The sequence below is a fragment of the Helobdella robusta genome (genome assembly GCF_000326865.2).
Source record: "Helobdella robusta unplaced genomic scaffold HELROscaffold_35, whole genome shotgun sequence".
NCBI lineage: Eukaryota > Metazoa > Annelida > Clitellata > Rhynchobdellida > Glossiphoniidae > Helobdella > Helobdella robusta.
Genome location: NW_008704704.1, coordinates 511,614 through 536,263, shown reverse-complemented (window position 1 = coordinate 536,263; position 24,650 = coordinate 511,614). Strand labels below are relative to the sequence as shown.

At 30.9% G+C, this 24,650-nt stretch overlaps 2 protein-coding genes across 2 annotated transcripts; one reads left to right on the top strand and one right to left on the bottom strand.

The window, feature by feature from the left end:
* Nucleotides 1-1,666: 1,666 nt before the first annotated feature.
* On the top strand, nt 1,667-8,083 carry HELRODRAFT_157365 (hypothetical protein; the record flags this gene model as incomplete). The annotated part of the gene is made up of 5 exons (XM_009023183.1): nt 1,667-1,669; nt 1,829-1,906; nt 7,460-7,573; nt 7,630-7,759; nt 8,022-8,083. The coding sequence occupies 5 exons, from the start codon at nt 1,667-1,669 to the stop codon at nt 8,081-8,083; spliced, it is 387 nt and encodes a 128-aa protein (XP_009021431.1).
* Nucleotides 8,084-8,148: 65 nt separating this feature from the next.
* HELRODRAFT_83158 (hypothetical protein) lies at nt 8,149-20,772 on the bottom strand (the record flags this gene model as incomplete). The annotated part of the gene is made up of 7 exons (XM_009023182.1): nt 8,149-8,220; nt 8,277-8,439; nt 10,249-10,399; nt 12,940-13,121; nt 15,839-16,106; nt 17,069-17,261; nt 20,626-20,772. 7 exons carry the CDS (start codon nt 20,770-20,772, stop codon nt 8,149-8,151), a joined length of 1,176 nt encoding a protein of 391 aa, XP_009021430.1.
* Nucleotides 20,773-24,650: the final 3,878 nt, after the last annotated feature.

Below are 24,650 nucleotides of genomic sequence, written 5' to 3'. Positions count from 1 at the left end.
AAATTACAAATCAATCAATTCAATCAATCAATCAATCAATTAGCTTATAAAGCGCTATTTCCGCGATGTTCAACAGCGCTCCTCAATGAATTTTGAAAACAGATGGGTCTTGAGATCCGCTCTGAACTTCGCAAGTGATGGAGAAGTAGTCAGAGAAGGAGGTAGAGAGTTCCAAAGAAAAGGACCAGAAAAAGTAAAAGCAGATTTGGCAAAAGAGTGTTTAACACGAGTTAAGAAAAAGCAAGAAGAAGAAGACGATCGTAAACCGGGGCGTTTAGGTTCAATTAATATATCTGATAAATACTTAGAAAATAATTTAGATTGAGACTTATACATGAACGTGCAAATTTAAAAAATTATTCTATATTTTATAGGTAGCCAGTGCAAGAGAACAAGATATGGAGATATATGAGAAAAGAAAGGGGCACGAGCAACTAGACGAGCAGCAGAGTTAAAGGATAGAGTATAGAGTCAGGAAGACCATAGTAGAGCGAGTTACAATAATCAATCCTAGATAAGACTAACGAAGTAACAAGAAGGAGAAGAGTAGGATCATCAAGAAAAGGCAAAAGTTTTTTTATTCTACGTAGATGAAAGTAAGAGCTTCTAGCAACACTATTAATCTGAGAAGAGAGATACATAGTAAAATCAAAGATAAAACCTAGACTACGAAACTTATGAGAGACATCAAGAGTTTTAAAATCAGGTAAGATAATAGGAGGAATAGTAATAGAGTGTTTAGATTTATTAAAACAAATTAATTCAAACTTAGAAGGAATAAGTTTAAGACACATAGAGTCAGACCAAGCGACAATTGAAGAAAGACATAGAGATAAATTATGAAGAACACTATTGAGATTAGATGGAGGAAAAGAAGTATAAATGTAAGAATCATTAGTATATAGTTGACTAGAGAAAAAAAAGTTATTAATAATACGAGGTAGTTCAGAAGTATAGAGTATAAATAGAAGAGGGCCAAGGATAGAACCCTGAGGTACCCCGAATGTAAGTGTAGAGGAGTTAGAAGTAGAATTATTGAGAACAACAGAAAAAAACGATTACAGAGATAAGAAGAAAACCAAGATAGACAAGAATCAGTAATATTAAAAGAAAGATGCAGCAGTCTCAAGAGAATAGTATGGTGAACAGTATCAAAATCTAGCAAAGATAACAATAATTAAGAAAACGAATAATGTAGCGCAATTCTATCATTCCGGTTGTTATATCATATATATCCATGACTAAAGCTTTATTCTAAAGCTAAAAATTCATGGCATATTGGGAAAAATTGACAGGACAATTTCACACTTAATTTCCATAAAGTTTAATATAAATAACATATTTTGAAACCAAACAATTTTAGCCCACTTGATTTTGAAATTAATTTGTCAAATTTCAAGCGACTTCAAATTATATAAAATCATTCAATTGTCTTACTTTTTTTTAACAAATTTTCAAAGGAAAATAATTTGAAATGTACTTTGAAAAACCCTAACGGCAACACATCTTTCAAAATATAAAAAATAAATTAGTGAACATTATTTAATTTTCTTTGAATTATAACAAAGGATAGGTTTATGTTTGGTCACGTGGCATTTCGCGGCTAGCTTTGTTCCGAGTCGTTTTGCTGCTTTCTCGTTAAATAATCTAATAGAATTATCTGGTTATGGTATGTTTGCGATTCCGTTTTTAATCGTTCCATTTTCAAATCTATTTCATATATTTTTAATTTTATAATATGTGCACATCAATTTTCGAAACGCCCAATTATTACCGATTGCGTGTTTCACTGTTTAATTTTAATTTTGTTTCTGCTGTATTAATTTAGGCTGGTGGTAAAGCAGGAAAAGACACTGGAAAGTCGAAGGCCAAGGCAGTGTCCAGGTCAGCACGCGCTGGTCTTCAGGTATTATTTTGCAATTGACATTTTCATGCATGAACAAAAAGTTTTATAAACATACCATCCTTCCACATTAAAAATTAGAATTTATTACAGCTGTTTTTATTATGTTTTGTGTACAGAGCATAAATATTTTATTGCTAATATATTGTGCATGGTGTGATGTAAAGTAAATAAATTTTACTTGTAGCAGTTCATGCAACACTGGCTAGCAACAGCGCTAAACTAATAGTATGAGGCTACACCTGTGGTAAATACCACTGAGTTTATTTTTAAAAATGACTTTCCACTACAAATACCGCAGCACATTTATTTTACTTTGTTGGCATCAAATACCATTGCTTACCTCTGGAAATACCAGCTTTTTTTAATAGTATTAAAATTGAATATCATTGGGGTTGGAAAAAATTGTATTTTTACATTGAAAAACTGAAACAGATATGTTTGTATAATTGTATATTACTTTGATTTATTTGTTATTTTTATTACTTATTTATTAAAACAAATATTCAACATACTTCTAGAGAAACAAATTTTATCAGTCAATTAATTTTTACCGATGACAGTTGTTGCAAATTCTTTACAAATGTTCATAACAAACTTTTTTTACAAACTGCACATCAAGTTTTTGTTTCTTTGTATTTCTTCCTATCACACATTAACATTTTCTTTTAGTTGTTGTTGTTGCCCCACCTCAAACGTCGTTGTCAAGATCCAGACGGATCCGAAGCCAGTTGGCCACGGCTACAAGGCTGTGCCAAAGATCTATTACCTGAAGGATGTAGGGTTGCTGGTACAGCTGAACAAATGAGGGACATTGTCGGCATATTTTTGGCAAAATAGACATATGGATTTGTAGCTGCATTCTTCTCATCGCTCTAGGCAAACTCTCGACAATGCTTGAGTTTCAGACCTACAATTACGATTGTTTACATCACTATCTCTAATAGAGAGTTACAAAAGCACCTCCTACTAATATGCAGAAAGTTGATTGAGATTAAAATGGAAAAATTTTAAAATGTTTATTTCGTATTTAAATATATTAACGTAGTAATGTATTAATTAAATATATATGTTAAAATTTATTAAAATAAGAAGTCGTGGCCCAGGATTCACTGACGTTGTTGCCGTTAATAGAAAAGTGGATTGCTTCTGACATAACCATCGTGTCAAATGAGTGGCGTGCCTATAGCCAGCTGGGAAATATGAGCTACACTCATTTGACCATTCTCAAAATTTTGTTGACTCAGTGACAGGAGTACACATCCAAAACGTTGAATTCATGTGGGCACGATTGAAAGCCAAATTCAAAGTAATGTACGGTACATCGAGGTCCCTCAGGCACACTTACTTGGCAGAATTTATGTGGTGCAAATGGTACGACCACCGACCGTTCGCTAATATTATTCGACACATACGCCAAAAACACAATATTTGGTAAATAATTTGAATTATTATTAATTTTATATTGATTATATGTTGACCAGTGTTTTAAAAAATTTAAAGAGTTTTATTTACTAAATTTTGCAATTTTTGTTTTATTTTGTATAATACTAAAAATTTCTTCATTTTTTTTTTATTTTATTTGCTATCCAAGAAATTTTTGTTCTATTTGTAATTTATTATTAATGCAACATATTTTATATTATCATTATTTTGTGATTATTATTTTATATTGAATATATGTTGCTTAGTGTATTAAACAATTTAAAAGGTTTAATTTACTAAATTATATGTACAAATTATAATAAAAATATATAAATAAATTATAATTAAATAAAAATAATTTAATTGAAAAAACAAAAATTAAGTTAAATAACTTAATTAATTAAATAACATTGAAAACAATAAATCTATCTATACATGTATCTATTTTAATCTCAATTCACTTTTCGAATTTCAGTAGGAGGAGCTTATTTTACTCTCTAATAGAGATAGTGAATGTAAACAAACAACTAGGTCTGAAACTCAAGTTTTGTCAAACTCTCTTCTGTCTTGTTTATTTTTGGTGTCCGAGGAGGCCAACCATTGAGTAGCACCACGGCATGGTATTGCGGCCCTGTTATGTAACGTTGTAGATACTGCTTTTAACGTGATGCTGTTTATCATATATCCATTGGCAGCACCTGCTAAACCTCGTGGTCGTACTTTGAGTGTAGGGTCTGTTTTAAATCTCTGTACGGTTGAAGCTCTCTTGTAATGTGATGGCATGGGTTATTGCAATGTAATAGGAACTGAGACGAGAGGAGATTGGTATGCTGCATTTCGGATAACATTTCGCATTCTGATAGTTAATGGTGTTCCAATGTCGTCTTGTGGCATCCTGTTATTACCCGAATTAAATGTTAAACAAATCCAATTTACCATTTTCACAGGCCACACGACAAATAAAATATTAATCCTTTATTTTATTGGCATGGTAATTAATATGTATAAGAGAGAATGACTATTATAGTACACTAGCTCATTCAATTTTTTTCAATAAACATTTTACAGCACTGCAGCTCCCAAGATGATGCCATAATGTGCCAGTAATTTTAATATTTTTTTCCTAATTTTGTTTTATCTTGTTTTATTTTTTTGTTTTCATAATTTTGTAGTTCCTATTATTACATACTCAAAATCAAACACAGTCTAAATGGAAAAATCCAATCAAACCATATCAAGACATCAATCCAGAAAATAAATGGTAATCTTTGACTTAAGTATACTTTAAGAGGTAAGGTTGTAATAGTTTACTCCAGTCTTTTTAAGTTGACGGGTAACAGATTCAATAACCACACCAGAGACCATAAGCACCAGAAGCTGACGCCAGTACAAAGAGAGAAAACCCACCTACCGTTTGCCAGCCCCACAAACCAATGATCCCAATTCCAGTTTTGACTATTTAAGTTCCTGGTATGGCGTTTGAGCTTCCACCATAGAGGCCACCCAAAGACGGCATTCAACACAACTTTGAGAAGAATATAAAATTGAGGATAGCGTGGGCTGATTCTCTCCTAGCGGCACACAGGCTTCCACCATGGTATTTAGCCACAATAGATTCTCAAGGCACCTCGAGAAAAATGCAAAACTGCACAAATCCTCCCGAAGGTATTAAAGTCTCCACCATGATATTTAGCCACAGCAGATTCTCAACACAACTCGAGCAAACCGCACAGATGTAAAAACCCCATCATTGGCATTTGAGCCTCCACCGTGGTATTTAGCCACAATAGATTCTCGACACACCCCGAGGGGTTTTTAAGCCTCAACCAAGAGATATGTTTAAACCCCCCCTACAGTATCTGAGTCTCTACCGAAGTAGCTATCCACAGCAGATTTTCGACATACTTTCGGGGGAATGAGCCATCAATATGAAGCATGTCCACAGTAGAAAACCTGACATGCCACACAGGATGATTAAGATTTTTCTATTTATGTTGGTGAAATGCACAAAGAGAAAGCCACAGACCAGTAAGACCGGCAAACCAGCTTGGGTTCAACCCCTGAAGACAGCGCCACTCTCAGCACCTCCAGCCACAACACAATCATCGAATCCATATTCCCATCAGTTGTAGAAGACAAGTATCTTATATACCTAAGCTTCTTGTTAAAAGTTAATTGGCTCAATCCTCATTCTAGATCAATGCATCAACACAGTCCAATCAAAAAATCCCCCTTGACTGCATGATTTCAAGAGTTGTTTCAGTGAAATTTATATCACATCATAGTAATTAATCTCTTTTAGGTATTCTATCATTGAAATGATATTTTCTTTTATTTTCAAAATGTCAATTAGATTATCAGGCAAGGATAACAAAGTTCTTTTTTCTTTTGTTTTATTTCAAATAAATATATGTTTAATAGTTAATTTTTTATTACAGAATTGACATGTTGGAATTTCTTTTTTATCTAGGAGATTAGTGTGGCCTACCATGATTCTATTTATTTACTATAAATATGTTGTTAAATGTATTAATATTTGTTTTTGCAATGTTTGGTTGTATTTGCTGGAGATGTGTTTTTGTTTGGTCCCAGTCTGTTTGCCATAATGATTTTAGATATTTTACAATGTTTGGTTTTAAATCAGAATGTGGAATCACAATATCTGTTATGGGGATATGGTGAGCTTTTATTGCTAACATGTCAACCTTTTCATTGCCAAATATCCCTATATGACTGGGACTCCATACTATTTGGATATTACATTTATTTTGAATTAACTTATGTATTTTATATTTTTTATCAGTTCAATATTTATTTCTAATTGTTTAAGTGCAAGTACAGTTGACATAGAATCTGTCATTATGATATATCTTTTATTATTTTCATTTGTTAGCTGATCTAAAGCTAGATTTATTGCTTGAAGTTCTGCTTTATAAATTGATGTATTATTTGATAAATGTTGTTGGGTATATCGTTTTTCTATAATAACTGCAGCTACAATTGTAATTTGATTTTTTGTTTAAAAAGTCAAAATTTATTGAAAAAACAAAATCAAAAAGTGTTCAATAAGAACCAAACCAGCACCCAATCCGAAGTGAAGTTAGGGTAGAATCATTAATTTTGGATCCATCAGTGTATATAATTATGTAAGTCTTGTGATGAAATAGAAATTCATTGACTATTGTTTTAATTTTATTTGCATCTGTTAATTTGTTGTATTTTGTTAGGTAGGTGTTTATTGTTGGTTGGTTTATTTTACATGGAGCAAACATGTCTATTGATTTATTTAAAATATTCAATCAATCTTTCAACATTGCACTTTGGGGCTTGTTTAAACCAATTATGTAATTGAAACATTTAAAATTTTTCAGATTAAATGATGAATCTTAGTTCCTTGATTATAAATATTTTTTCATCAACATAGACTAGTTAGCTTTTTCATATAAAAATTTCATAAACTGTTTTGATTCTACATTTTTTTGTATTTTTATCTTATTCTTATATTACTCTGAAACCGTTAATATCAAGATTTGCTTTCTCACTTTTTTAATGTTCGAAATAGTTTCAAAAGCTGTTTGTTAAATTAATTTTGTATGTAGGTTATGAAATATGGTTACTTTGATTATTTTCTTTGTGAAAACTACACGAAGCTACTTATTGGGCAAATAGGGCGTGATAAACGTTTGCAAAATCGTTCAATTAAATTAAAATGTCAATACTAAAAGTATATGAATTTGCGAAAAGGTTGGGGAGTAAATCTGGTCCTAGGGTTTCAGAAAGTTTCTTTTTAATTGAAGATTGTGCTTGATTGATGAATGCAATTTGTTACATCACAAGCCATTTGAAAACGACAAAGAAGTTTTTTGGTATATCCAACTCTGGAAAAGCTACTAAATTATTTGAATTCATACTTAATGTGTTGAGTATACAAATGTGTTATCTAAGCGTGCTGTGCGTGGATGCTGAGTTTGTCTGCACATGGTTATAGAGCTACATTAAAATCTTTCAGACTATGAATTTTTGCAAATTTCTCTTATGCAGCGATTAATATTGCATTACATTTTATTTTAAAAAAACTAAAATCTCATATCTTTTCCTAAGCACTTAAGAATGATTCTTTTCCCCTAACAGTTTCCTGTCGGTCGTATTCATCGTCACCTTAAAACCCGTACAACCAGTCATGGCCGTGTGGGAGCAACTGCTGCTGTTTATAGTGCTGCCATACTAGAATATCTTACGGCTGAAGTAATTTATTTCGACTGTACGTGTTTTACTTTGTATTTAAAAAAATCATTTGTTAGGTATTAGAATTGGCTGGAAATGCTAGTAAAGATCTCAAAGTCAAGCGTATTACCCCACGTCACTTACAACTGGCAATTAGGGGAGATGAGGAACTTGATAGTCTGATAAAAGCTACAATTGCTGGAGGAGGTAATTTATTTTCAACATTTTTATTTTTTTCAGAAACTACAAACCAAACTATATTGTTCAAAATATTGATGTTATTCTGATATTTTTGTCCAAATACTAACTAGTGTATCTTGTTCAAAAAATATCTGCTTACAAAAATTTCTGCCATTTGAAATTTTTTTTGGTGTTAAATTCCATCAAATTGATTATTCAAACATAAAACCAAATAATCGACTTTTATTTGTAATGTAAAATGGTAATAATTTCTTTATTATCGTTGCAGGTGTCATACCACACATACACAAGTCCCTTATTGGAAAGAAAGGAACACCTCAAGCACCATAATGTTTTTATACATGTGGCTTGTGAAAGTCAACAATTTCTTATTTTTTTAATCGTCTAATTATGTTTCATAAGGATATTTCTTGTGCTCCATGAAATGGTTCACACAAATAAAAACTTGCTTTTCCTGTGTAGCTTTCCTGTAAATGTAGTTATCAACCTAAAATCGGAGGTTTAAAACAGCAAATAATATTACCTGCACATGTTTTAGGAAAGGTTCGACAGACTCTTTCTGAAGGAGCGTTACTGTGCATCCCCCAAATCCACCTCCTGTCATTCTTGAACCGAAAACTCCATCGACTTCCATTGCTAACTTGACTAATTCATCCAGTTCAGAACATGATACTTCGTAATCGTCTCTAGTTAATTATATTAATTATAAATAAATTTATTTGTGGTTATATTACCAAAACAGTTGGTGGTAATCAACGCTTCTACATGTCATCGAATCTTGAAAATATATTTGGGAAGATACTAAAATGAACGTTTTAAATTGGGTTACCGGCGTTGAAATATCTTGTTAGGCTGGATTTTTTTATAGTCGCACCACAAGAGGGTTTAATCAAAAACTGAAAAAACGTCAGTGTGGCGATTCCGGGTTCAGGCGCCCGGAGATTATTTTTTGAAATCGGACGTAGATTTACTATTTTTAATTTTTGGCGCTAGGCTTATTCAAAACAACCAGCGACTTGGACTTATGATTTAGATGTTGAGGTGTTAAGGAAGCCGTGCGTGGTAGTTCGAAGGGTTCTATTATAGGTGAGCGGATGATTTGTTATTTGGGATTTACAGTTCGTCTAAGAGGTGAATGCGTGGTCGTGAAACTAATCCAAATGTGCGAACTCAAACCAGCTGGAGAGCATTTGCGACTAAGTCAATGCCATTGAAAAGTTAAAATTAACGAATGGAACAAAATGAAAAAACAAGTCGGTTTATTAAGACGGATAATACCACGTCATAGTTTTTAATTTATTTTTCACAACCAAAATTAATTTTTTTTTATTCCAAGTTCGCTTGAATAAAACAAAAAATGGTCGTTATTCACTTCTTTCGGGTTATCACGTAGTGAGACAATGTTACGACTGATTTCTAAAAGAGAAGATACTGAGTGGACTCTTATATGGTGTATTAAAAAATGCGCTAGGTTCTATATAGTATTTAATATATGTAAATAAGTATCTTACAGACTGAGTAGAATGCCTGAGTAAAAATTATCAAACTTTCATTCAATTATTTGTCATTAACTCTTAATACAGTTTCTTTATTCACTGAAGTAATGCTGTTTTTTTCTTAACAGTTTGTCTTTCTGCGTGCAGACGCGCAGAAAAAATTAGTAAAAATCTTTTCCGAGACACTTAGTAAGCTTTTACTTTGCATGTGAAGTGGGATTATATAATGGCGTCTAATCTGAATTTAAAATGTTACTAATCATCTGCAGCAGCTGCTTGGTTATATACATGAATATGATATTGCATTATTTAAAAATTTTGCTTATTCGATTATTTAACATGTTCATGGTGATTTGTTCGTCATCATCTTCACCTCAAAGAAATGTTCTTTGTACTGTATCATCTTCACCTCAAATAAATGTTCTTAATTGTACTGTATTATTTTCTTTTCATTTAGTTCTCTTTTGACGGTCCCAATTCATCTCTATGTTTTGATATTTTATTTAACTCGTTGTTGGCCTTTTCGGTTGAGCAAAAACTCTTGCCACCCCTCGTCTTTCCACAGCTCCCTTTTTGTTTTTGATATTTACTGAATGGTTTTTCATTGATAGTTTTTACATTAACTCGAAAATACAGTTTTTTTTAATTTCATAATTGCAGCATTTCATAATGTCCTGGTTATGACAATGTCCTGGTTATGACATTAAACTGACCCTCACTGCCTTGTGAGTGATGTTGGATCATTAAAGGCTAGGCCCACCGCTTATAACTGTGGTTGCGTAAGGAAGGGCGTCCTGCGTAAAAATTAGCCAAATAAATTACTTATGATGAAATGGCGTCGAGGGGTATTTCGGTTTCATCATAGGTAGCCAAACGGCAACCCCCGATCTCGGGGAAAATGTCGTCTAAACGTGTGTTGTTGTTGTAATTGCAGCATTTCATGATTGCTGCAAAAAAATGAATATTAAGATATGCACTTTAATAAAGATTTACCTTTACCTCAGAGAACAGTGACTTTCAATCATCAACTTTCCAAATTTTTTATATTGGCCATTTTGAATAGCGTTTGCAGCTTGGACACACCTGCCATTTTCGCTGATCACGTGCTTTGCTCTTCTATAAGTGACGTCATCAAAAATTTCTTTATAGCCTTTAAAATAAAAACAAGATTTTATGAACTAAAAACTTGTTTAAAACATTACTTCAACTTTAACTAGGACAGTACCGAAAATCGACTACAGACGAAGCTTGGCCATCTTTCAAAATCCGACTTAAATCCAGCTCCGTCCAAAATTTTTTATTAAGAAGTCATTAAGACATTTAAAACTCGCAAGATACTTGCCTGTCAAATTCTTAAAAAACATATAGAGCAAAACTGTAGCCAAAGAACGGATGAGAATTACATTCCCATCAAATTTTCAATTACAGTATAAGATATCACTTAACACTTACGAAACAGATACGCGTAATAAAACTGAAACACTATTCGTAAATTCGAAAAACAAGAAATTCGTAAAATTTTTACCAAAATTAAATTTCTCTCTGGATTTAAGTAATTTATTAAAAATTAGCACATTTTTGTTTTAATATCAACGCGACATGAACCGTCGTTTACGGCTTTATTATTATCTATTTTCTACTGTGAAAAAACTTTATTTCTATTATTTTGTTAACAATTTTTTAATCATATCAAAACTAAATAATTCTCAAAAGATCAGAAAAGAAGTGTTTACTATTTAGCACTTTACTATTCATTTTAATAACCCATTTTATTTGGTATGTGTTAATAACTTTAATGAATCGAATAAAAGGTTATGATTTTCGTTGTGTTCAAACCAATGTTAAGTATTTTTGGTATCTAAAAATAATTTTCTTGGATTGTGTTGAACATTATCAAAAATGATTACATAGAATGAAAAAAATCTTCAAGAAAGCTAAACGGTTGCAAACCAAAATTTAGATGACGTAATTTTGGTTGAATTTTAATTGGTCTGAAACTTCAATCAATCGTCAATCAACTTTGTTTCTAAAAAAAAAACAAGTAGTCAATTTTTGATCAATTTGAAACTTCCGTAGTTAAGAAAGTGGTCTTTATGGATTTAAAAAAATAACAACCTAATCAAAATCTAATATTAAACATAGTGCAGATTGCAATGCCAATCATTTCCCGAACAACGTTTAAATTTGATACTAAAGAAGCTTTTCAACATTGAAAAGAATTAAAAACTTGAAAAAAAACTGTTTCAGTGTAAAACGGTACAGCTTTAGTTTTACTTTTCATTACAAGTAAAAAGATGTTGAATCTTTGGTTTTTAACCCTATCGAGGTTGATTGGCGAGTATGAAGTTTCAGATCAATTAAAATTAAACCAAAATTACGTCATCTAAATTTTGGTTTGCAACCGTTCAGCTTTCTTGTAGATGATTTCAAAAATTGCATTTATTTTTATTAAATCTCCAATGGCTTATATTAAAAAAACCCAGTCTCAAAATCTTGGCTACGGTTTTGCACAGGATCAGTCAAACAGGTTTATTAATAAGAGTTGTTAATGAATATAACAAATTTGGAGAGATGAATCTTTTATCATAAGTTGATAAACAATTTCTTAGAACATAATTACAGAGGCGGTAAAAGTGTCAAGCTATTTTATATTTAAAAAAAACGGTTGAGCATGGTAAAGTATAAAACAAAAATGACAATGAATGGGGAAAAATGTCAGAAAAATGGACTTGAATGAAAATGGCCGAAAGATGAAAAAGGCTTCAGAAATTGAAAAAACTGGGTGCTATTCTACCTTCAATCAATCAATTAATCAATAAGTTTGTAAAGCGCTATTTCCGCAATGTTCAACAGCGCTCCTTAGTGAATTTTGCAAACAGATGGGTCTGGAGATCCGCTCTGAACTTTGTAAGAGATGAAGAAGTAGTCAAAGAAGGAGGCCGAAAAATCCATAAAAAATGGCCAGAAAAAGCAAATGCAGATTTAGCAAAAGAGTGTTTAACAATCAAAGTTAAACAATAGACAACTGGGGCATTTAGGTTCAACTAAAATATCTGATAAGTACTTAGGAATCTAGATTTAGACTTATACACTAATGTGCAAATTTTAAAATTATTCTATATTATGCAATGCCAATGCTAGAAAACAATATATGGGGATATATGAGAAAAGAAAGGGGCACGAACAGCCAGACGAGCAGCAGAGTTAAAAGCTTTACTTGAAGGATAGAGTGTAGAATCAGGATGACCATAGTAGAGCGAGTTACAATAATCAATCCTAGATAAAACTAAAGAAGTAACAAGAAGGAGAAAAGTAGAATCGTCAAGGAAAGGCAAAAGTTTTTTTATTCTACATAGATGTAAGTAAGAACTTCTAACAACACTATTAATCTGAGAATCAAAGATAAAGCTACAACAGTCCCTATTAAAAGAAATCATTGATTAGTTGATCAATTAATTGATTGATTGAAAAATGTGAATTTTATCGATGATTTTTTAGAAACATCTCTCAAATCAAACTACAAATTTCTTAAGAATCTACATTTTATATCTAGTTAGAAATGGAATAATTTCAAGCCAAATAAAAATTCAAATAAAACAACAAAATCTTATGTGAATGATGGGAAATTGAACTTATTGGTGCAAAGTTTATCTTAAGATTTTGTTTGAACAGCTATAAAAAAAACTCAACCCTGTAAGGTATCAAGAGTAGCATCTCTCAATTTGGGTACATTCATTAATAAAGCCGCTTTTTCGCATTGTTTTCGACGTACTTCGTATTCTCCACTACTCAGTTCGTGTTTCACATTTGAATTTGTTACCAAAACTGAAACATTTTCACTTGGAAAGTTAATTAACTTCACATCCAGCGACCTGAGAAATATTGATAATAACATCTAACACACATTATATTTGTAGTTGATGATTGCAAAATGAAAAAAAAATCAATAATTAGAATTCGATACTTTATTTAATAAGTCAATCAATTGACTAATCATTTTTCATGTTCTAGTTGAATCGTACGACTAAATAAAGCTTCGGCATGACCCTTAAGATATTAAAGCATGCTCAGGTGCTGAACTTGGGGCTATAGCAATTTTTCTCCACCGAACCGTAAAGATTTATACATTAAAAAATTTTTGCAGATCAATTTGCATACGTTTACATAGTTTGTAAAATGCGTAGGAAAACACAGAATTTAACTAGCCCATTAAAGTGCGTACTTTCAAGTAAATCAATGCAAGTGTCAAAGATATGGAGAACGTGAAAAAAGTGCCATGAGTAAGCAGATCAGCAGGTGATAATCAAAAACCAGAGATAGAAAACCAATAGCGGAAAAAGTTATTTCCCTGAAAACAGGAAGTAAAATAAATTATACCTTCAAAAAGGATTTCAATGTCAAGATCGACATCAAAAATTACAATTGCTTAAAGTAATTTAAAATAACAAATATTATTTAAAATTTTAAAATATATAAACATACACCTACATATCAGGGTGTTGGAGTCGGATGAAAAATATTTGACACCAGACACAACTCAGGCCCCTTAAAAAGTCCGACTCTGACTTCCAGAAAACTTTTTCAACTTTTGCATCGTGATTTTACTTAAATATCACCACTAAATGAAAAATATTGGAAAAAAACACTTAACGATAACGATTAAAACTTAGAATTTAGTGGAAGCTTTTGAAGGCATCATAGGACAACCGAACAACGGAGCAGTTAATGGCACGAGATGTTATCACGCCATACATTTATTTATTTATTTATTACATTTTTTTTTACAATATTTTTCAGAGACATCAACAACAAACACACAGTGCATGTAGAGTAGACAAGTGAAACAAGGCATCAGACACATTGCATGTGATAGGCGGAGATGTTATCACGCCATACATTTATTTATTACATTTTTCTTTACAATATTTTTCAGAGACATCAACAACAAACACACAGTGCATGTAGAGTAGACAAGTGAAACAAGGCATCAGACACATTGCATGTGATAGGCGGGGATCTCCCTGCAATCGAATCATGTTACTGCAACACCAGTGCCAGTAAGCTCACCGTTACACTATCACACGGCCGAAGGAAATTTTCGAGAAATTTAATGAAAACACATGATCATTTCAAAAAATTGCAGCTTGATAATTGAAATTTAAGAATGTTTTCAAGAAATAACGTTAGAATAACACGATGCAAACTTTGAGAAATAAATTTTTAGCCCATTTGTTGTAAGTGTTAAACTAAATGGTATTATAAAAATATCAACAAATGTTCCAACGTTTCAAAAATTTAAAAGCAATTTTCAAGCAAATATTATAAAAACCATCATTCTTTTAATACTTAGATATTAATAACGTAAAAAATAAATAAAATGCAAAAATGTTAATGAGGTTAATTTAAAAAAATTTTTGTATAAACGAATTTTTACACTGGAACTGAAAAACAGTTAAACTACACTTCACTGCGCATGCTGAAAGGCGCAACATTTAAAAAAAATTAAACGACTGCCCAACTCGTTTGGTGGCATCAAAGTTGAAGATGATTGCGTATCGCTGCAGTGCAGTGCACTAGCAGGCAAGTGTCTTACTAGCCTAGCCGCCGCAATCAGAAAATAGAAAATTAAAGAAAACTCTTAATGAAAAAAAATCGAATTGTAAATAAAATAAAATGATATCTATCGAGGATTCACTTTGGCTTTGTTTACATTTTGTTTTTGTGGCCCTTTGTTTACATCCAATGTCCTAAATTTCATTGGTTTAATGTGTAAAAAACAAAACATGTCGTTGTTTCTATGTGCGTGTTTTACTTATTTTTTTTCAGTGCATTAAACTGTAATGTCAAAAATATTTTCTCATAAACCATCTCTCAAGTGTTCATAACAATTTCTCAAAGTTTCACTACGATCGGATGGGTGGTGTAGTAATACATGGACATAAAGGTCGGTCAGATGCACATATTTTCATAAGAAACTCTACTTTGATGTAGTTTTGTAAGAACATCATATGTTTTTGTGGGGTCATCATCAACACCGCATTGTCGGCTGAAGAATCGTTTGCAATGTTTACGTAGTATTTTTATCAGTATGGCAATGTTCTTGTGAAATCTTTATCGCTATTGCAACGAAATGAAATTTTTTTTAAAACTCTGCCAACGTCGTTTCCTTGAAATGATTATGTAAGACTAAAAACATAAAAATGTTGCGACAGATGGCCTAGAGATTGAAAATTGAATGAACTTTGAGATGCGCACTTGAAAATTTAAGTATCCTTTTTGCTAGCGGTAATTATACTGTTGTTACTATTATTGACAATATTATTATTTCTATATTACTATTATTTTTTTTTATTAAAATAACTTTGGTAATGATTTATTATTGTTTTTAATATTCCTGATTACTGTTTTTTTATTGAGATAAATTTTATAATTTTGTAAACCACAAAAAAACTTAATATGACGGAAATATTTGATTTGAAAATTTTTTACATTAATTGAAATGATTTAAAGTCAAAATCAAAAATAACAAACAAATGAATTAAATAAAAATTTTAAATCAATTGAATTCAAATTTTACCAAGCATAATACAACCTGCAATCCATTAACATGGCGTGATCCTTTTTTGCCATTGCTGATATCATTTGATCCATGATACCACAGGGAACGTTTGCAAATAGATGTTCAGATTTTTGACAAGTAAACGCTTTTGACTTCATATATTCCACGCTATTGACTTTAATTTCAAGCAAATGATCAACAAATGTGTGCATCGCCATCTCTAATGCAGCAGAACTTGAAAGGCCGCCACCACAGGGAACAGATGAAACAATGATAACATTGAAAGGTGGAATCTTATCTGCAAAAGTAAATTTGTGAACTTTTTAAATCAAAATCAAAATAATCGACGAGACGCTTTTTTGTTCAGCGTCTATGTCTAATATTATAATAAAAGTTTAAGTTTGAAAGGCAAAAAGCGAATGTCCCGAAAGATGGAAAGAAAGAATGAAAGTGCTGTGTCATTACATGTGAATAGGGCCTCAAATAATGTAGTACATATCCTCCCACCATAGCTAAGCTCAAAATATAAAAAGCACGCCGTTTAAAGGTGAGTGTTTGAATATGTTCACGGAAAGACAATAGACTCATATCGTCCGATGTGAGATGAAAACACAATATAGCTACTTTTTCGAAACACTAATAACAGTTTAAAAATTTAATAACTCCATCCAAAAATATGCTAAACAGACTAGTTTTATCGAACGTAAACTATAATTTAAAAATAGATGCCAGACGTATTAATGATTTTTTTAGTTTGAAGAAAAATATTTTGCTATAAATAAAGTTGTATATTATTTATAATTTTTAATATTTTTAATAGTTTTACATTTGTATTTTGATAGTATTTTTCCATTTTTATTCTTTTATTGTTGTATTTATGCCAAGCATTTTCCTTTTATTAGAATTTGAAGTTTGTAAAGAATTAATAAATAAAGAATTAAGAAAAATAATGTTTTTTGAACCTCTTAAAACAAAACCCTGGCTAGGCCTGTGTCCAACTTCAATGATTTTTGTGTATTTTTTAAAGTTCTTTTTAATACATTTGCGTTTTCTTTAACTGGGGCGTGTTTTTTTTATTTGAACTTTGTAATTGTTTTGAGAGCGCTTTTTGAAATTTGTATTAAATGAAGAGCTTTAAAATCTTTCAATATCAACAAAAACAAACAAAAAATAAAAATAATAGTATTATTAATAATAAATAATTATAATAATAATTGGTGTATATAAAGTACAAACTCATATTACAATACTTTAAATAACCTTTGTTAGGATGAAAAGCTAAAACTCCTTTGACATAATTTGCCCATTTAGGATAACCTGATACAAGAGCTTTTATTGAATCTACAGAAAATTCAATCATTTTAGGATCATCGACATCAGAGCACATTGTTACAATACAACACGTCGAATTTCGCGATCTCCCACCAACCATAACAGTAACTAATGGAATAGCCTTGTAAAAACAAATGATGTAGAGGAATTTTTAATTGAAAACAATTAATGATTAACTGTGTAATAAAAATTATAGCCACTTTTTCAGTGATTAACTGTGTAACAAAAATCTTGCAATGAATAAAAATTAGAAGCACAGGTGTAATAAAACCAAAATGTTGGAATAATTTCTGTAGCTTATTCTCAACAAGGAATATGTTTTTGCTGATTGTACTGAGAAAGTTGAGGCCTTATTTATATTCATTCAAATAATCAATTTTAATCGAAGATTTACAAGCTGGCATATTAAAATATTAAATGCAGTACTAAATTGCAGAACCACGTAAAATTTCAACGAACTTTATATACTCAATCTTTATATACTCATTTTTTATTATCTCAATCTGGTTTCAGACCTGCTCACAGTACTGAAACTTTTTTACTTAAAATACACAATGATATCCTTCTCTCTAGTGACAATAGTAATCTTACTCTTCTTCTTGCTCTTGACTTTTCCTCAGCTTTTGATACTGTTGACCATACTATTCTCTTGAGACTGCTGCATCTTTCTTTTAATATTACTGATTCTTGTCTATCTTGGTTTTCTTCTTATCTCTGTAATCGTTTTTCTTCTGTTGTTCTCAATAATTCTACTTCTAACTCCTCTACTCTTACTTTCGGGGTACCTCAGGGTTCTATCCTTGGCCCTCTTCTATTTATACTCTATACTTCTGAACTACCTCGTATTATTAATAACTTTTCTTTCTCTAGTCAACTATATGCAGATGATTCTTACATTTATACTTCTTTTCCTCCATCTAATCTCAATAGTGTTCTTCATAATTTATCTCTATGTCTTTCTTCAATTGTCGCTTGGTCTGACTCTATGTGTCTTAAACTTATTCCTTCTAAGTTTGAATTAATTTGTTTTAATAAATCTAAACACTCTATTACTATTCCTCCTATTATCTTACCTGATTTTAAAACTCTTGATGTCTCTCATAAGTTTCGTAGTCTAGGTTTTATCTTTGATTTTACTATGTATCTCTCTTCTCAGATTAATAGTGTTGCTAGAAGCTCTTACTTTCATCTACGTAGAATAAAAAAACTTTTGCCTTTTCTTGATGATCCTACTCTTCTCCTTCTTGTTACTTCGTTAGTCTTATCTAGGATTGATTATTGTAACTCGCTCTACTATGGTCTTCCTGACTCTATACTCTATCCTTTAAGTAAAGCTTTTAACTCTGCTGCTCGTCTAGTTGCTCGTGCCCCTTTCTTTTCTCATATATCTCCATATCTTGTTCTCTTGCACTGGCTACCTATAAAATATAGAATAATTTTTTAAATTTGCACGTTCATGTATAAGTCTCAATCTAAATTATTTTCTAAGTATTTATCAGATATATTAATTGAACCTAAACGCCCCGGTTTACGATCGTCTTCTTCTTCTTGCTTTTTCTTAACTCGTGTTAAACACTCTTTTGCCAAATCTGCTTTTGCTTTTTCTGGTCCTTTTCTCTGGAACTCTCTACCTACTTCTCTGACTACTTCTCCATCACTTGCGAAGTTCAGAGCGGATCTCAAGACCCATCTGTTTTCAAAATTCATTGAGGAGCGCTGTTGAACATCGCGGAAATAGCGCTTTATAAGCTTATTGATTGATTGATTGATTGATTGATTGATTGATTGATACTCATTCTCAAAAATATTTTTACTGGAAAATATGGGTTAATTCTTAATTCAGGAAATTTAAAACGAAAAAACGCTATTAACAAAATGCAACTCTTAACCTGGTGAGTGAAATAATTAATTAAATAATGGTGCTAAACGTTAACTTAAAAGGCTCCCTCGTGAAAAACGGTCTACATAATTTACTAATTGTTGATTAAATCAACTTTTTTCGAACTCATGGTAACTTGATGGTATCCAGATTAAAAATATCTGCAACAAGTCAATCGAACCGCATCTACAAATGTTTTAAATTTAAGAATTCTAAGTTTGTTTTTTATGGTTTTGTCACTCATTTTCAGTCTGCTTCCAACAACTTTCTACAGAACTGCACTTCAAAGGTTTTAGATCTGTTTTTGTCTCCCTTCTTTGTTCATAAATTTTCGCATGAAGACAGTGGTGTAGAAAACGAACCGGTTTCTATTATATTTAGTTTTGATTTACATTACCATTTTTCAAAAATGCAAACATTTCTCTTGCAATATCTATTATTTTGAGAAAATGTTGTCGCTTATATAAGACTGATCATGTAGACAAACTAGTAGACACTATTACTTATTATACAACAATTTAGAACAATATTTGAAGTCTAAAAATCAAAAATTTTAATGATAAAAATGGTATTTTATTTGACAATTTTACAGTTTAAAAAAGATTCTACAAAAATATCACCATAGATGAATACTAACTCTAATCTAGAGTTAATGTTTATCTAGATTTCAAAACGTTTAAACGGTTTAAACTTTACACTTATTCACTTTTGAACCATCCGAACGTTAATTGATAGTACTATAAACATATATAGGTGATGTTTCTCTCGAAGTCTTATTTTGAGCAATTCAGGAAATTAAACTTGGTTAAGAAGTTTCTACCATCTGACTGAGATGTTGTGTTCTCTGATTCTTTGATATCCGTTTTATAAAGATAAGATTATGGTAACTTGCCATAATCTTCTCTTTATAAGGCGAGGAAAAACGCAAGGGTGCACATGGAGTGGTTTTAGATGTAAAACAATGATGTTTCGCAAGAGAAGCCACGGCATTTATCACGAATCTAGTAATTTATATTGTACGCAGCGGTAATTACCATCGAGACTAAGTAAAAAAGGATGTCAACGCATTTTACTGCGGACCCAGCAACTTTGCGTGAATATATATGGTATCTACCGTGGACGAAGTAAAAAAAAGTCGCGGCATTTATTTGCCGTGTCTTTAGAAAATTTTCTTAATATATGCAGCGATATTAACCGCCGACAAAGTGAATAGAGATATGATGCGGTATTCACAGCGGACGTCGTGGTTTTCAAAATGTACGAAGCGCTATTAGCCGCAGACCATGTCTCGTGCATATTAATGTTAACAAGTTTTGACATCAAGAACGGAATTAACGAAAATACATCAAGTCGTTGAGGAACAAACGGAGACTTAACGACAAACAATTGGGCAGTTATTATTTATATGGCGTTGCAAAGTGCGCCAGATGGGTGTGTGTGTGTGTGTGGTGTGTGTGTGGTGTTTTTGTATGCATGATTCAGTGTTTACAATAAAATACGTGGCTCCGTAAAATCACGTGACTCACGGTCGCGAGTAGTAACGTTGTGCACTCAGGAAGTGCTCTTATTTTTAAAGTTTAATTTATAAATTTATAGAAATAATTACCATTGGAAATACAAATCCATCGTTGTAATCTGTGTGTTCCCCAATTAGGTTCACTCTGCCCGGGGCAAATGTAGCCAATTCAGCATCTGATCTGAAAAATTTTTTGTATTCTTTCGAACCGATTTCGACCAATCCCTCTAAGGACATGTTCGACTGCATCGTAAATAATGCAATAATCCAACCTGAATTGGGGAATGAACCTACGAAACTTTAAGCAAGATGTTTCAATGTTTTAAAACTCAGCTACGACAACATGTTATTAACAGCCTATATATTAACCTATGCCGAGAGAGATAGGAGCTAAAATATGAGAGCCTATAAAGATTGTATACTATATATATATACATACTGTTACATATATATATATTTCTATGTTTATTTTGAATAATAAATTAAGATTAAATACAAGTTTATATTTTTAATAGTTTGATGTTACATTTATGAAACAAATTATCATAGAAACAAACACTAATGAAAGCTATTTTGGGCTGAATTGTAGATTTGCATTGATAACGTTTGTGTTTGTGTAGGTATTTTAAGTATATGGTTATATTCGGTGAGCCAGCAATTAGTCGCATATTAAAAAGGTAAAAAATTATAACAATAATAGTTGAAGGTTAAAGTCTATCACATTCTTCCTAAAATATTTATGTTATATCTGTTTACGTTAACTTATTATACATAGAAAAAATAATTATAACATAATAAAATTATAATATAATTTTTTGATATACATTTAATCGTTTGTACATTAAATACATTTTTTATACTGTCATGTTTGGTTTTTGGCAACTTTTGCAATAATGTCTTAAATTTTTAACGCCTATGTAATTTTGTTATAGTATTTGAATTTTTTTACATTTACACACATGAAAAAAATGTAAATCTTGTAAAACACTTATTGATAAAATAATGCTTTGTGTGCATTTCATTAAACTGTAAAGCGTATTTTGATTAATTAAAATTACAAATCCTGTTTTTATTTGCAGTTATTGATTGCAAGAAATTTAGCCGCTATCAGTAAAGAGGAACAAGTTAAAAAAATTCAAAGCAACGCTCATATACAATGTAAAATAATAATTATGACGTTTTCATATTTTTATTCGTTATTAAAAAAAACTCAGACATTCAGACCCCTACCGTCACTCAGATATTCAACCAACTCGATTCAAGACTGTTCAAGAAAATAGAAAATAACAACAACTACGTCATCCATCCTCTACTACCATCAATTAAAAATACAACACACAACCTTTGACAACGCAAACATAACTATCAAGTCGCCACACAATCAGGAAAAGACTTTCATAACATGACACCTCAAACATATTAACACTCAACAAAACTTTATCATTCACACAACTAGTTTTTATTTATCTAGTCTATTAATTTACGTTTTTATGCCATTACTTCATTTTATTTTCCTTTATTTATTTTATCATTATTATTTATTTTATTTTTTCTTTCTTCGTTTTTTTATTTACTTATTCGTTTAATTTTGTACTACTGCCTTGCATGCTATAACAGTTTCTGCGTCTGTCAGATCCTGATTTTTAATGAATAATAATAATAAAAAAGAATCAACATTTAAAACTAAGTAATGTAAATATTTCAATTTTTCATCAGGTCAGTTCATTTTAAATTTAGAAAAAAAAACAAACACTTTAAACCATACAGCGCCACCATCATAAAGTTAATTTTAATGTCAGGTAAATGATACATTCTCATTGAAGATGAGCAAGTATACACAATTTTATTTTGATCGGTTAATGGGAAAATATTGAAAAATTTGATTACCAGATTTCTAAAAAATAAACGAATAAACAAATATATTTAGTGGTTCGAAGCCTGGTGAAGATGAAGATTTAAAAAAAAATATTAAAAATGAAAATTATTGAATATCAGAAAAAACTTAAATGATTCCAATCGTCGATATATTTCCTTTGCCTTTGTTGTGGCCGTCACCGTGGCGATCATGCATTGAGTTACTAACCGTCTTTTTGGGAGGACAAATCCTCTTTTTAACAGGATTGTCCTTCGAATAAGATTTGATTCAAAAAATTTCCCACTTTATTCCGGTTTTAGAAAAAATTCTGAACTGATGCCAAAAGTTAAAAAATTTAAAAAATTAATATATAAAACTGTGTATGCTATCCCAGTTGATTGGTTTGATCAATATTTAGATCAATGGCGTAGACAGTTCGCGAGTTTTCTCTCAAGCGTTCGCTCGTCGTTTATTATTTTTAATTTATTATAATAAATTTTAAAAACTATTAAGTACAGAAACATTTGCAAGGGTTTGACCAAGATTTTACCAAACCAGTTATTTTCTTTGCCAAAAGTGAGGGTTTTCAACAATTTTTTCGATTGTTAGAAGCTAACTTTACCATCAAAATAAAAAGAGATACAAAAAAATTATTGTGTGAGATTTTCACAAATCATTATTTTTTTATCAGTTGCATATAAAAACTGGAAAGTCGATGCTGTAGTTCCTTTTTCGTTGAACAAACTTTATAAAAACAGAATTGGAGGAAGTTTGGCATTCTACATAAAAAGAGATACCAAATTCATGCACAGAGGACTTAGTTGGTAAGTAAATATTGATGATCCAAATAGCGATAGCAAAAAATGGAAATTGATGCAATAGAAAGGTTAACTGGCAAAAAACTGTATTTGTATAAACATTTATAAATCTCATAACATGAAAAAAATTTTTTTATTTTTTGAGCAAGTTATTACAACTGACATTAAAAGAAAAAATAACATTTTCAACAAATGGCCTAAATGTAGACATACAAACATCAAATCAAAATGCAAAAAATTTACTAGACATTTAAATTTTTTTTCAATATTCCCAGCGATAAACCTGCCAACCAGAGAAACTTGCACATCAACGGACAACATTTTCACTAACAATCTGGATGAATTTTTCGGCGCTGCAATATTTGTAGACATATCATAGATAACTACCCAATTTCTGTTTTGCGACGATTTAATGTATACAATATGCAAAATGGCAATAAAAATATTTTTTTGCACAATTTCTTGTCAAAAAAGATAGACAGACTAGTAACAGCTTTGCATCAGCATAATTGGGATGATAAACGTAATAATGAGAATGATTGAAACAGATCCTTTAATTTATTTTTAGCGGTGTAAAGTCCATAAGCAAAATAGGTCAAAAATAGTGAAAAATAATCACCCGTGGAATACGAGTTACATCAAACAGCTAATCAAAAAAGAATAGTTTAATAATAAATTAAATAAAAATTATTGAATACTAAAAAACAAACAGATTTTAAAATACAGTAAAAAAATCATTATGAAAAATTATTTAAATCATGTAATAATGACATCAAGTCAATATGGAAAATTCTAAAAAGTTTAAAAGTAAGGCAATAAAAAACCCGCCTATTTACTACAATAATGAAATCATTATCAGATTTTGAAAAAGCATTTGATTAAGTTTCTCATGTTAAGTTGATTGATAAATTGAATGAATATGGAATAAATGGTATATGGTTAGTCCTTGGGTAAGTAATTATTTTTACGATAGAAGGTTTCGTGAAGAGTGAATAATAGTTTGTTTGAATATTATTTGGTTAAAAGTGGAGCCCCACAGGGTAGTGTCCTGGGACCCATTTTGTTTTTAATTTATGTAAATGATTTGTTAGATTTATACGGTGATGAAATTGGCTTAGATATATTGTTGTATGCTGATGATGCTAAGATATTTAAGGTTATAAGGTCTGAAGATGATAGAAGCGTCTTGCAAAATGGTATAAATATGTTGAATGATTGGTGCACTATAAATGAGGTAAAATTGAATGTTGAGAAGTGTGTTATGATGACTTATGTGTGAATGCACATAATTTGTCTTTTATGAATAGTGTTAATGATTTGGGAGTTATATTTGATCGGTCATTAAAATTTATAGTACATATCCACAATATCATTAATCGGGCTTTTTCAATTTTGGGCATTATAGATAGACATTTCAAATATATTAATATAAAATCATTTAT